The following is a 14,106-nucleotide window of genomic DNA, read 5'->3' as shown; positions in this document are numbered from 1 at the left end:
AAGTCGGACTTCTTCAGCCGCCAGTTGGACCAAGCGAAGAATAGGCCAAGAAAACTGTTCGAGCTAATCAAGACCCAAACAAAGGCACAACCCACACAATCAAATAGCACAACAAATGACACTCCACACTGTGAAGCCTTCTCTGCTTTCTTTAAACATAAGACTGACAACATAAGAAATGACCTCATCATGGATGTAAATCGATACTCCAACTACACCAGAATGGCTGACACTCAACCTAAAAACAAGGCATCCTGGCAGTACTTCGACACCTACTCGGAAGAAGCTATACACAAACTGCTCTGCACTTTGAAGCCCTCTAATCACCTCACAGACCCTCTACCTGCTAATGCTGTAAAAGACTTTATCCCCTTGCTCCTCCCTCTCCGGACCAAGATCATTAACAGCTCTTTGCAACAAGGACACATTCCAGACTCCCTTAAGGTGGGGCAAGTCACGCCTATACTCAAGAAACCTACAGCTGATCCGTCTGACCTAAACAATTATCGGCCCATCACCAATATCCCCACCCTGGCCAAACTGTTGGAGAAATGTGTCCAACTCCAACTAACAAAACACATTGATCAATTTGACCTCCTCAACCCTCATCAATCAGGTTTCAGAGCGAAACATAGCACGGAAACAGCTATGACACACATAATTGATGACGCCCTCCAAATTCTGGATCGTAATGAGTCCTGCCTCCTCATCCTTCTTGATCTCTCGTCAGCATTTGACACGGTCAAACATGAGAACTTGTTGGAGCTGCTAAGTACTAGAATGGGGCTATCGGGAACTGTTCTCAAATGGTTTTCGTCTTTCCTTCACAACCGGTCTCAGAGGTTCAAGATCGACAATGTACTATCTACACCTGTGCCTGCAGATCTAGGGGTTCCACAAGGATCCACCCTCTCTCCTACACTGTTCAACCTCGTTATGGAACCCCTCGCCACCTTGCTTCAAGCATCCAATGTTCAATTCCATATGTACGCTGATGACACACAACTCTACCTAAAGTTACAGTCCCCGGAAGATATCAAACAGCTGAATTCCACGCTTATTAACACCCAATCCTGGCTGGCCGATAATCACCTCAAACTGAATGCTCTAAAAACTGAGTTCCTACTCATCTCACCTCCGGCGAAAATCTCCACCACCCAAACCTGGCTCAACAACCTAACAGCACTCAATGTCCAACCTACCATCGTGGACTCGGCGAAATCCCTAGGCATCACACTCGACGCCAAGCTCGACATGCAGCAGCACGTCAGCAAAGCCACAAAAGCAGCTAATTTCCAAATTAACACGCTGAGGAAAATTAAACCCTTCCTCCCGGCCAAAGACTTCCAAACTGCTGTACAAGCTCTAGTCATCCCTCGAATAGACTACGGAATTGCGACCCTCAGCGGTCTCCCACAATCCACAACAGCACCCTTAAGAGCCTCCCTGAACGCTGCCGCGAGACTCATTACTGGCTCTAGAAAGCACTCGCACATATCCCCAGACCTAAAGTCTCTAAAATGGCTGCCTTTTGAAGCCAGAATACAGCTAAAAATTGCAACTATGACACACGCGGCCGTGCACCACAAGGCACCCAACTACCTCGCTCAAAAGCTGTCTATATCAGGAGGTTCGAGATCCAATAGGAGTACTAAAAATCTACTCCTGAAACCTCGTAGATTTCGGAAAGCGAAAACTTACAAACGCTCCTTCTCTGGAATGGCACCCAGGATCTGGAATGCGCTCCCTCCTGAAACAAGGCTAATCACCTCCACTGCACTCTTCAAGAAAGAGGTGAAAACAATGCTTCTGGCCAAGATCTCCTGATCGCTACAGATGTTGGGTCAGAGACTCTGCATTGCTTGTACCGCTGCTCTGCCTATCCCCTGGCACTATACTTGACTTGTTGGGGGCACTATTACGCTACTCTCTTACTACCGACCAAGATATGATACACGTTGGTTTACTGATCCACCTGTACGCCATTGTAGTCGGATCAATGACCTGTGCTGCTCTATACTACTCCCTTACCTTATCATATATGGATTGGTTTTATGTTTGTTTTTATCATCCATGTTATTACCATGTTACTTACCATGTTATTACCATGTTATTACCATGTTACCATGTTATTTACCTGATCATATATGGATTGGTTTTATGTTTGTTTTTATCATCCATGTTATTACCATGTCACTGACTATTATACTGTTCCCATTATCTCTGTTTACTCCTATTGCCCCTCCCTGTCTTTGTGAAGCGCTCTGATATCTGTAAGGATCCTGTTCGCGCTATATAAAACTTTGAATAAATAAATAAATAAATAAATTTGGCCTTGTCCAATCACTTCCACATTCACAATCTGTACTTTGTATTCCTGCATGAAGCTGTAGCATCTAGATATGTATATTCTCCAGGTTGGGCATAACAAGTAGCAGAATAAGAACATAATGAGAGTTATGCTACACTATGGTACCATTTACACCCAAGTTTGATAAGGAAAGTCTTAATCCCTTAAGGAATTGTTTTAGGATGCCTTTATTTATTCCAGATGTATTACTCCTTGAAAGGCCACTTTTTGTAGGACAGTGTAGTGGTCAGTACCACCATCTCCACATGTACCTTCTATCAGCCACAGTGAACAAAGGACAGCATCTTCCCACTGCAGTACAGATTTACTTCAGCAGATACTTTTTTAATTAAGATTTTCAGAGTAACCCAAGCAAGCACTAGAACTGGTGTCTTGGAGTATTGTTGATCCCCTAGCCTTTGAGGAGGGGCTGAGGTGTCATATTCCAGACATATGTTCTTGGGCCCTGCATCCTTGTCTTTGCCCCTTTCTTCAGAATTGCTCCAGACATACTTTTGATCACAAAATGCCTCTTTAGTACATGTTCTCAGTTGTCTGGTGGTCCCTTCATTACTGAGAAAGAGTTTAAGGTCTTGGACTGCATTGAAGACTCTGACATGGATCAGGATATACCTTATAGGCTGACAGGCAAAAAAGATGCTCACATGGACCTCCTTGGAAAGCTCCTTCTACAAAAGGTATTAACGGAGCATTATAACCAAGAGAGTTAAAATCTGAGCTTTTGGTGGCACTCCGTCTCATAAGGATGTGCCTCAGACATGTGTTACCATTGCTGTGGTTACTACTCAGTTGGAAAGTCAGTCAGTCAAAATAGCTTTATTTCGATGACGATTATTATAAAAGCATCATCATTCATACAGTTCAGGGGCGTGGCTTGGGCGCCGATGGCGATGGTCGCCTGAGAGCTCGGCTCCGGGACTGAGCCCGTGATTATCCTGTAACTCGGAGGCTGCGGGGCACCCCGGACCCCGCATTCTGCTGAACGGACCGACGACGACCTGCCAGGGCCCTTGGTGTGGCTCGGACGAGTGGTGATCCGGCGTAAAACCGAAGTTTGCGGAGTTGCGGAGTGCGACCCAACATGGCGCCCGGACTTCATTGTCCCCCTAGCCGGATCCATTGAACTGGTGGAGCGTCGCCAGCGGCGTCTCGCCCCCGGCTTTGCCATCCCCTGCTGATTTGTGCACTAGATATCGGTCAGATCGGACTTTCTACAACGAGAATGCACTCGGATGGGTGACTGGGCGGATGCCCATGTTATAGTGGATCCCCTGAGCGGACGTCTGGTGAACCAGGCGGTGGCCCCACTCACGACACCGCACCTAGCCACATTTTCCTGGCCAGTCCACTTCCATGGGAGGCGCGACACTCTGGCGCCACAAATCGTCCGGTGGAGTTGGTGAACCTCACCCCGGGACTTTAGCGGCTGTGCGGGCCTGCCCGACCTGGCGGCGGTTGTCTCCGCCCCCTTATCGGTGCCCTCGGACGCCGTGGTGGTGGCGCGAGCCGAAGCGGAGAAGTTCCCACAGGCCCTGGAGAAGGAGGTCTCCGATACTCGACTTGAGGTCCAGTAACCGGGAGGGTCGTGGTCGGCATCTGCACCCGGAGACGCCTGCTCCTGGACCATCACGGAGTGCCCCCGGCGACATGGGGAAACCTAGAGGAGCCAAGGGGACTACCCCAACCGCCTCGGACTCGGAGACCCAGGACAAAGAGGAACATGGGGACCCAAAGAGTTCTGGTGGTGCATCGATGCAACAGCAGTTCGACCGCGTCCTGGAGGCGATAGCGACCACGCGATCGGCCCTCCAACAGGACATTGCCCAGGTGGCGACGAGCCTTGGTCTCCTTAGAGCGGACCACGGCAAACTTTCGGACCGGGTCAAGGAAGTGGAGAGCTCGGTGAAAACCTTGGAGCCGGCGCAGCGAACCTTGGCTGCGACTATGAAGGATGCCTTATCCCGTATCGCGACCCTAGAGCAGAGAGCGGAAGATGCGGAAGGCCGCAACAGGAGGAACAACATCCGTGTGGTGGGCCTTCCGGAAAAGATCGAGGATGGCGACATGGTGGCATACTTGGAGGCCTGGCTCCGTGACACGGTGGCCCCGGAGGGGCTATCCTCCTTCTACACCTTGGAGCGTGCCCACAGAGTCCCGGCGCGGCCACCGCAGCAGGGACGTGCCCCGAGACCAGTGGTGGCGCGGTTATTACACTTTCGGGACAGAGACTTAATCCTCAATGCCGCCAGGCATAATGGCCCATTCAAAGTGGCGAACAGTCAGGTGAACATCTTCCCAGATTACACCTACGAAACTCAACGCAGGCGGTTCTCCTTCCTGGCGGTCAAGCGCGAGCTCAGGAGCGAGGGCATCCAGTACTCACTACTCTATCCTGCTAGGCTCCGCATCATTGTCGATGAGGAGGCTCAATTCTTCGACACCCCGGAGGATGTCTGTGCCTGGCTCGAGCTTTACAGAGCAGGGAAAGATGGCTTCGGCTCCTCATCCCAACAGGCGGAGGAGCCGGAACAGAGACGGCGATCCAGGAGGATTAGGAATCGCCGCGGCCGCTCAGGGGGGCCCTCAACTGCAGAGACGTCGACGGAGCGGAGGGGAGTGCTGGAGGTGTTATCTGAGTTGTCTGGCGCACGGGACGATGCCATTGAAGAGGAAGCGGACCCGGGTGACGAGGGGGCACCATCGGACTCCGAGGACTCAGTGACTGATAGCGCCCATACACCGGTGATCACACCGAAGTCGGTGGAAGACCTTCTGGATGGCCAGGGGTAACGGGGTGAGCTACCTCATTTTGGGAGGGGGCCCTGCAGGGGGGAGGCGGTTGCCGTCAATTGATGCTGACAACGAGGGCGGGGAGGGTGGGGTGCCCCTGTTTGTGCCCCGAGGGTCTCTGGTACTGTTTTGGGCTTGTTTTAGTCCTGGTAGCCTAAGCGTCGAGGGCCCACTGCCTCCGCCCGGCCCGCACCTGGCCCTTAAGGCCTTCCTACGGTGGCGACCGCAGGATTAGTAGGGGTTATTGGGTTGTTGGAGGGCAAGGTTTGGATGGGATCTGGATGGTGCTGTTTGGGTCCTGTTCTGGGGAGGGTGGGTAGGGGTTTGGTTCGTTCTTGGGTTGTTTGGCTTTGGTTGGGGAAAATGGCCGCCATCAGTGCTGGGATGAATGATGTACTTTTTTGTGGGGACCCGGATGGGGAGACTGTGCGAGAACAATATGGGACAATGGCTGATGTTGCTAACTTGAAATGTGTTACTTGGAACGTGAGGGGGCTCCATACTATGTCCAGGCGCCACAAAGTCCACGCTTATTTAGTGCGTAGGGGAGTGCAAATGGCGCTGCTGCAGGAAACTCATCTGAACAAGGCGGAAGGGGCGGCGCTACAGCGTAGATGGAGGGGGCAGGTCTTCTACACATCGTACTCCGCGTATGCCAGGGGGGCGCTAATATGGGTTAGAGCTGGGGTCCCCTTCCAGGTCACGAAAACAGTGATAGATCCAGAGGGGCGTTACGTGGCCATTTCGGGCACTTTAGGAGGGAGGGACTTGAACGTTTGCTGTGTGTACGCTCCTAATATAGACCAGACTGCCTTCCTTTCCAGGTTATCGGGCTCGTTGGCCCACTTCTTCTCCGGGCCCCTTTTGCTCGGGGGAGATTTCAACTCAGTAGTGGACGTAGACACTGACCGCTCACATCCACCCCTTCCCGATTCTCCGGTTCGTCGCACGGCTAAGGGTCGTAAGGATTGGCAGACCCACTGGGGTCTGACGGATATCTGGAGGGCGCACCACCCCACATCTAGGGACTATTCGTACTTCTCGAGCCTACATGAGTTGCATGTCAGACTGGATGGATTTCTTGGCTCGCCCGAACTGGTTTCGGCAGCGGTCCGATCTGAGTACTTGTCCAGAACCATTTTAGACCATAACCCCCTCCTGCTGGACCTTCGCTGGCTCCCCGGGGCGCCGGCGGTGCCCACCTGGAAGTTACGACCCGAGATTCTTGAGGACAGTGTTTTCAGGGCGGACCTGGGGGATAAGGTATCGGAATATTTTGCGTCCAACAGCGGCACCGCGAGTACAAGAGCGTTAGAGTGGGACGCTTTTAAGGTAGTGGTGAGGGGTTACTGCATCTCTAAAAAGGTGGGCATGAGGCGAGTTATCCTAGCTGACCTAGATGCAGCGGACCGGAAACTCCGCGAGCTGGAAATTCGCCGCCCCGGGCGCCCGGAATTACAGGTACACACGGCGGAGGCGAGGGAGAAGGTGGCGGCGGAGGTCGAACGGCTTCGCTGTTTTGACTACAAGGCCTACACGGTCCGGTCCATCGCGGAGGGGGACAGATCGAGCGCGTTGCTGGCATGGCTGGCCAACCCTACGCGTCAGTCCTCACTGACGACAAGTATGCGTAAGGCGGACGGAACCGAGGTATACACTCAACCGGAGACTCTCAGCTGCTTCCGGCATTATTACGAAAGTTTGTACCGCAGTCGCTCCGCCCGAGACCCTGGCCGGCTCGATAATTATCTACGCCCACTGGAGCTCCAAACAGTGGAGCGCGAAGTGGCGAAAGCCCTGGGGTCCGACATAGAATTGGGGGAGATCCGCGGCGCCATTAAACGGATGGCGAGAAATAAGACCCCGGGCCTGGACGGCCTGCCCGTGGAGTTTTATGCAGCTTATGCTGACCTCCTAGCCCCTAGGTTATTGGTGGTCTACAGAGAGGCGAAGAGGCTGGGGCGGCTCCCGAGCTCGATGTGTGAGGCGTTGGTGGTTCCTCTCCTCAAACCAGGAAGGGACTCATCAGACCCGGGGTCTTACCGTCCCTTATCGATGCTGACAGTGGACTATAAAATACTGAGCAGTATCTTGGCCTCGAGGCTGCTGGGACACATGAGTTCCCTGGTGCATGAGGACCAAGCAGGTTTTATCCCAAGGCGTAACACGACTATGAACATTCGCAGGTTGTTCCGTTTGCTAGGGGAACCGTTTGTGGATGCCCCGTCCCCGGTTGTCTTATCGGTGGACCTAGAGAAGGCTTTTGATAGCCTGGAGTGGGACTACCTTTGCACGGTGCTGCGGAGATTCGGCCTCGGTGAGGGCTTCATCAGATGGACCGCGGTTCTCTATGCCTCTGCATCGGCCAGGGTCCGGGCGGGACCACTGATTTCCTCGCAATATCCGGTAGAACGAGGCACGAGGCAGGGGTGTTCGTTGTCCCCACTTCTCTTTGCGCTGGCGGTGGAACCACTCGCGCTGCATCTTCGATCGGGAGCCCACTATATGGGCCTGTGGACGCCTTCGGGCCCGCACTACGTTTCGCTGTATGCAGACGATCTGTTGCTCTTCCTAGAGGACCCGCTCAACGCTTTACATGGAGCGGTGACGGCGCTCACGGAGTTTGGGGAGGTTTCGGGCCTCTGGGTGAATTGGTCCAAGACCTGTCTTTTCCCGGTTCGTAAGGGTGCCCCCGCCCCTACTCTAAGTAGGGAGATTAGATGGGAACCCGACTGCTTTAAGTACCTGGGGGTATTCGTCTATCACGACCCATCCGACCTCCTGGATGGGAACATTGCCCGCAGCACTCGAGCACTTCGAGGCTGCATGGACTTCTGGGCCACGCTGCCGCTCTCGGTGGCGGGACGGATCGCTCTGCTTAAAATGGTGGCGCTTCCCAGGCTCTTATATTATTTCCGGACACTACCGATCTGGGTCCCACCGGCCACGTTTCGACTATTACGATCTATGGTGGTCGGATTCCTCTGGGGCTCGGGCCGCCGTCGGGTGGCCCTCAAGACCCTGATGAGGCCGAAAGATGAGGGGGGGCTTGCGGTGCCAGACTTTGAAAAGTATTATCTGGCGGCGCAGCTCCAGACCTTCACCCAGGAGATCGCCCGGGAATTCCGGGGCCCGGAAGACAGAAGGGGGACGGGCATGGCCAGGCATGTTCTCTCCTTCATAGCGCTGCGACAACGTTTGGCCCTGCGGGATTTGTCGTTGGAGGAGCGGACCGTCCGCCTGTGTTGGAATCGGGCTCACGCCCGAGGCCATCTGAGAACACCGTATGCGCCCGAAATACCTTTGGGGATGCTGACGGCCCTCCCCCATGGAGGCGATTGGTCACGATTGGCGGCCTGGGAGGACGCCGGCTTACAGCTAGTTGGGGATCGGTATGAGGACGGGGCGCTCTTGCCCTTCCAGGATCTTATCGACCGCTTCGAGATCCCCCGTGGTGACTTTCTGTTGCACTCGGCCATTGTTCGAGCGATCCAGGCACACTGGAAGAGCGGGCAGGAGGAACCCGCCTTATCTCCGGTGTGCCAATACGTGATGATGTCTGCGGGCACGGTGAAGGCGGTCACTTGCCTTTACGGTAGATTGATCAACGAAGGGTTGGCTCCTCTCACTACTTTGAGAAACCGCTGGGAGGAGGACATTGGCAGGGAGATCCCGGAGACGACCTGGTCCCAGTTGGTGCGGCGAGCCTGGAAGGGCACACGCCACGCCCGTTTTCAGCTGGTCCACTATTACGTTCTCCATAGAGCATATCTGACCCCAGTGAAAATTAAGCGATATTTTGCCACGAATTCGGCGGATTGCCCTAGGTGCCCAGCTCAGGAGGCGGACCTCCTCCACATGTTATGGGCCTGCCCGGGATTATCATCCTACTGGGTGGAAGTGGGGAAGACCCTGGAGGAGGTGACGGGGAGATCCTTATCATTTGATGCGGCGGTGGGACTCCTACACTGGTTCCCTCATACCCCCAAGAATAAAATCTCCAGCAAATTTATCGACCTAGGGCTCCTTCTTGCTAAGCGAGAGGTGACCAGGACCTGGAAGGCACGAGTTGGTCCGACAGGAAGTCGATGGCACAGCGAGCTCTTGAAGTGGGCGGCGGGGGAGAGCACACTGAGATACCAACTGGCTTGGAGGCAGCGTAATGAGAAGGCGCAGGAGGCAGCGTTGGAGTGGGAAATGTTAGTGCAGGCCCTCAGGGATTATTGCGCCCCCAGCGACTCTGACGGTGAAGAAGCGACTCGCCCCGAGTCCCATAAAAACATTTGCACTATTAGTCCTGTTGCTTTCCCCGTGGGTCCCATAGCAGATCCTGTTGCGGTTGTTCTCAGGCGCTGATGGCGGGGTTGGGTGGGATTTACTTTGGTTAGTAGTATTTTGAGGGTGGGGGTTTTTCTTTTGGGTTTATAGGCTTGTTTGGAAAAGCAGATGACGGACAGTGGATTATCCGGACCAGCTCTGACATCCTTCTGAGCCCCCATTGAATTTCGCCGCCCGACCCCTGGGTTGTGGGCCGGAAGGCTGTGTACGGAACTTACGGTGCGGGGACAGAGGGTTGTATTTCGCTGATATTGCTTGTGTTATAATGCTGGTCGATTTTGTAACGATTTACTGATTCCTGCAATAAAAATATATTAAAAAAAAAAAAAAATCATTCATACAGTTCAACAATAAAAATACAAGTTATCATAAAAGCATTATTAATAACAAGGTATATAAAATCCATCAGTGCATAATATATTAACAATTATGAGTTTTGTTATTGATCGTAAAGAATAACAAGAGTCTATCCAGCATATGTAGTCTCTGGCTTTCAATAAGAACTGTTCCCTTTCACCAGTACAAAAGCAGTTGCTGGCTCTTATGTTTTTTTTCTGCCTAAGGTTGCTGCAAAAAATCTCTCCAGCTTTGTAAAGCTGGTACAGTTGCTCTTACTGCATCATGCCTATATTATTGTAGTTCCCTTTGTCTGAGAGCCCAGCAATAGCATATACAACATCTGCAAATTATACAGAAGGCCGCTCCCAGAACTGTTGTACATGTTTGAAAATTTGACCAGATTTCCAGTCACTTGTGCTCACTACACTGGTTGCCTGAAATCATCAGGATGAAGCTTAAGTCCTGTGTATAATTAATTGATCCATCTGCGTCATGGCTTCTTAGTTTATGAATGACATTCAAATAAGATAAGTTTCTGGCCCTCATCTGCACTTGTGTTCTCTTCTTCTGCTGCATAGCCTATCCTGGCCATTTGTGGGATATTCTCCTACGTTTCTCTTTGTGCAGAGTATGATCTTCCCTTGTTCCATTAGCCTATTGAAAGGGAACTTATCTGATGCGTTCCTGCACCATGAAACTTAAGAGTGAAGGCATGCTCAATTTAAAAGTCCTTTAAAATCAAATCCAGCCTCTCACAGCAATCAAGCAACACAGTTTGTGAGATCCAATCTCTATACTACTGCAGTCCCTTCAGTGTAATTAACAAGTAGAAGATTGTCACTGGGATATGTGCAAGTTACCTTCCCAAGTAATAGCATATTTCCTTATTATCCAGTATCGCTCCCAAATTTCTTTCAAAATTGCTTCTTTCCTCCTGAAAGATTGTTGCACTCACTAGACAAATAATATTTATGACTGAATATTTGTGAAATATGAAACTTTTATTACAGATATATCCACTTTTAGACAATCTACTTAATCCTTAGTGCAAAAGTTAACACTACTAGGGGGTGTAAAGCTGTAGAGGCTTTATCCAGGATCACTGGATATATGTGATTCTGCTGTTATGGTGTCTTTCACATATTATGGATTTGCTACATTTGCCCGACAATTCATCATTTGCTTCATAGTTTGCAGATTTTACACACAAAAAAATTGAACGTGGCTCAAATGGATTGATTGTCATCAAAAACGCAGCAACACATGATGCCACTTAGTCGAAGGCCCTTTGCAAATGTCTGCTACCCGTCTTTCAATTGTCCATCCCTGTATTTGAGTGTTTAACTGTTACTAATGACGTGGAACCTTTGCCCACTGTTAATATGTGTGAAGACTAAATACTGCAGTAATGTTTTCACTAAATCCTCTATATCTAAATCGTCTTTTCTCGCAACATAATGTAGTCAACGCTGTTGAATAATTTCATCCTCCCTTTCACATAATTCCTAGGTAACCTATGTAGCTACATTGTCCACGTTCTTCTGAAAGAGATTTTCCTCTTAATTTTGTTAATTTATTGAAATTCTTTCGATTTGAATTGGTTTCTTTTTTTCAGACAAGTAAAATCAAGTAGCTATAGCTTATAGGTAGATTTCTCTATATGTGATTTCATTTTTAAGGTTTTGAAAAGTATTGCTTTTATATATTTAGTTAAAAATGCTCATAGATCCAGTGCTGAGCAGGACTAAAGCTTATTATTTCAATTGAGATTCCCCCGAAGGAGAACTAGGATTACAGGTAATTTTTTCTTGTTGTTCATAATCAAAGCTTCATCCAGTTTTGTATGTGTCTGCTCATAACGAGATCGGTTTCTGATTAGCCTAGGGTCTTCGAAGTATTGAGGCCAGTTGGATATTACCACACAAATTTAAATCTTTAATTCTGTGTCCTACAAGTACACGTCTATTATTTCATGAAAGCCCACTCAATGGCAGTGTATTGAAAACATTGTTGACTCAAATGTTTGGCTTCTGATAAGGTGATCTAGTCAGGGTACTTGTTATGATCTTGCAGGATTGAAAAAGTGTCTCAAAAGGCTTGCTTATCCAGAACTTTAGCCTAAAAAATACTGCATTCTCCAGCCGACCTAGTCATCTTGTTGGGCTACATCAGGAAATGCCAACAGGTGTCCTCTGTAAGGCTGCATCATATCCAAGGCTATTGATAACCGCCAAGCCAGATTATTTTGCTTGAAGTCACCCCAAGTCACAACCACATCACCTACTTCACAAAACCAATGGTACTGCAGAATTCCAAGATGTGAAAAGAAAAGAGGAGATAAGAACACAGACCCTTTCCACTTATGCTTGCAACATCTGGAACGTCTCATCTCCATCTGAGACTTGTCTCCTCGCTCCTGACCCTCAGGAAAAACGCTAGATCCTCCAGCCATCCTTGTTCCTCCTACCCTTACTCACTGGTTGACTTTTGAACACATTCTTTGCCAACTTTGTGACTGCATCCAACATTTGTAGGTGATGTGTGACTCCTCTGTTGATACTAAGTTCTGTGCTATGCATTCTCCGCTATTGCTTATGTAAACATTTGTTCATGCATCAGTAACCTGCATGCCACAATAAGTAATTTCTTGACCTATGTAAAGCCCTTTGGGGCTAAGTCTGCACAACAAAAGAATACTAATAATAAGAAAACAAAATAGTCTAAAATGGCGAGTACTCGAAGTATCTTGGTAGAAAACTTTGGTTACAGCACATGTTTTCATGTAGGTTTCCTCATTCTCAAACATTCTTGCTTTGCTTAATTCAACTCAGGTGGATTTCCTTGGAGTCCATGGTCAGATATCCAGCCATTTCATGATCTTCTTCCTGAGGTAAAGGTGGAAGTCTCCAAAAGGCTAAAGCTATATTTACTCTCAATCTTTTTTCCTAAATAACTTGCCTAGTTCACCCATCACTTGACACTGTAAATAACGCCTATCTAATACCAACCCTTGTGTATTCTAATTCTGAGCCTCTGGAAAATCCACATACAAATCCCACTTACCTTCCCCTTACTCAGCCTTTCAGCAGGTTGGTTAACTTGAATGGCAAATAAACTTGTGATTTTTATCATGAATGTTTGCAACAGTTGGCATTTTTGTTCTGCCTTTTGTTCTGCCCTGCTCAGCACAGGAGTAGGCAAGTGTGGAATAACGTGAAATAAATGCTCACAGCTCCTGAGTATCTATATGTGACAATAGTATAGTTGCCCAATGAGTCTGTGGTCTTCCTACCCATGGAGTCCAGATTGAGGGTGAGAATAGGAGTAGGTTGTACACCAGTCCAGTAATAAAAAAAAAATATATATATATATGTCATGTGATCAATGTTATCGTCCTTCACTGATGTGTGGCAGATGAGGCTTTGATTTCTCTCAAAAACGACTTAGAACTGCTGTTATTAAACTTATGGTCTACAGCTCTACCAGGCTAGAAAGATTCTGCGACATGTTTGAAAACAGGCATGGTAACTCATTAAGAACATTATGGTATAGAAACATTCCTTTGTATTCAGGATATAAAAGGTGTCTTTCTTTATTTTTGCCAGGCTATGTGTAAGTGGGTTTCCAAAGCAACATGAGAAACGCTGGAAAGAAATCGGCAGCAGAGTAGTACTGGACCCTAGCTTCATGGTGCAGCTGCTGACTGGTGTCTACCATGCCATGTAAGTATGGAAAGATGAAATGAAAGGGACTGGCTTCAATTGTCATCGGACGACAGGATAAATGTCTTTCTTCAGTCTGAAAGATTGCGAAGCTTTCTGTATCCCAGTTAGACACTTTTAAGGTTTCTTTTATTTATATATATTTTTTTAGAAGACCTTTCTATATATAGTCCATGGTAGGACATATTTTCAGTTGACCGATCATGCCAGAAGTTAATTCAGAAATTACTATTAATAGTTTTATTCTTTACTTTAGCATTGTGTCTTTCATTGATTACTTTTTTTTGCTAATCATCCTCAAAGTCTTCAAGAGATCTACTAGATGTTGCAATCTTGCTTAAAGCAACGCAGAAAACTCCAATTTATTTCACCACACAAATATTGTACTTAGTTCTGTAGAATGATTCACTTTCTTTTTTATTGCACCTGGTGCCTTGCAGATGTATTTAATGGGGGCAGACAGATTTTAAGGAGATTTATACACGTACTCGATGTGTGCAGACAAAGTTTACCATTAGAGAGAGGGCTGTGTTTATTCATGCTCAT

At 48.8% G+C, this 14,106-nt stretch overlaps 1 protein-coding gene across 2 annotated transcripts in view; it reads left to right on the top strand.

The window, feature by feature from the left end:
* The window catches only part of HYCC2 (hyccin PI4KA lipid kinase complex subunit 2), a 699,566-nt gene that overhangs the window by 598,298 nt on the left and 87,162 nt on the right, over positions 1-14,106 (top strand). For both annotated transcript variants that reach the window (XM_086955234.1, XM_086955235.1), the window contains exon 9: positions 13,444-13,560. In XM_086955234.1, coding sequence (XP_086811360.1) covers positions 13,444-13,560 — 117 coding nt within the window. The remainder of the gene's footprint in view (positions 1-13,443; positions 13,561-14,106) is intronic.

The sequence above is a fragment of the Lissotriton vulgaris genome, chromosome 2_1 (assembly GCF_964263255.1).
Source record: "Lissotriton vulgaris chromosome 2_1, aLisVul1.2, whole genome shotgun sequence".
Classification (NCBI taxonomy): Eukaryota; Metazoa; Chordata; class Amphibia; order Caudata; family Salamandridae; genus Lissotriton; species Lissotriton vulgaris.
Note: the sequence above shows the minus strand (reverse complement) of the source record. Positions and strands in the feature narration are given on the sequence as shown.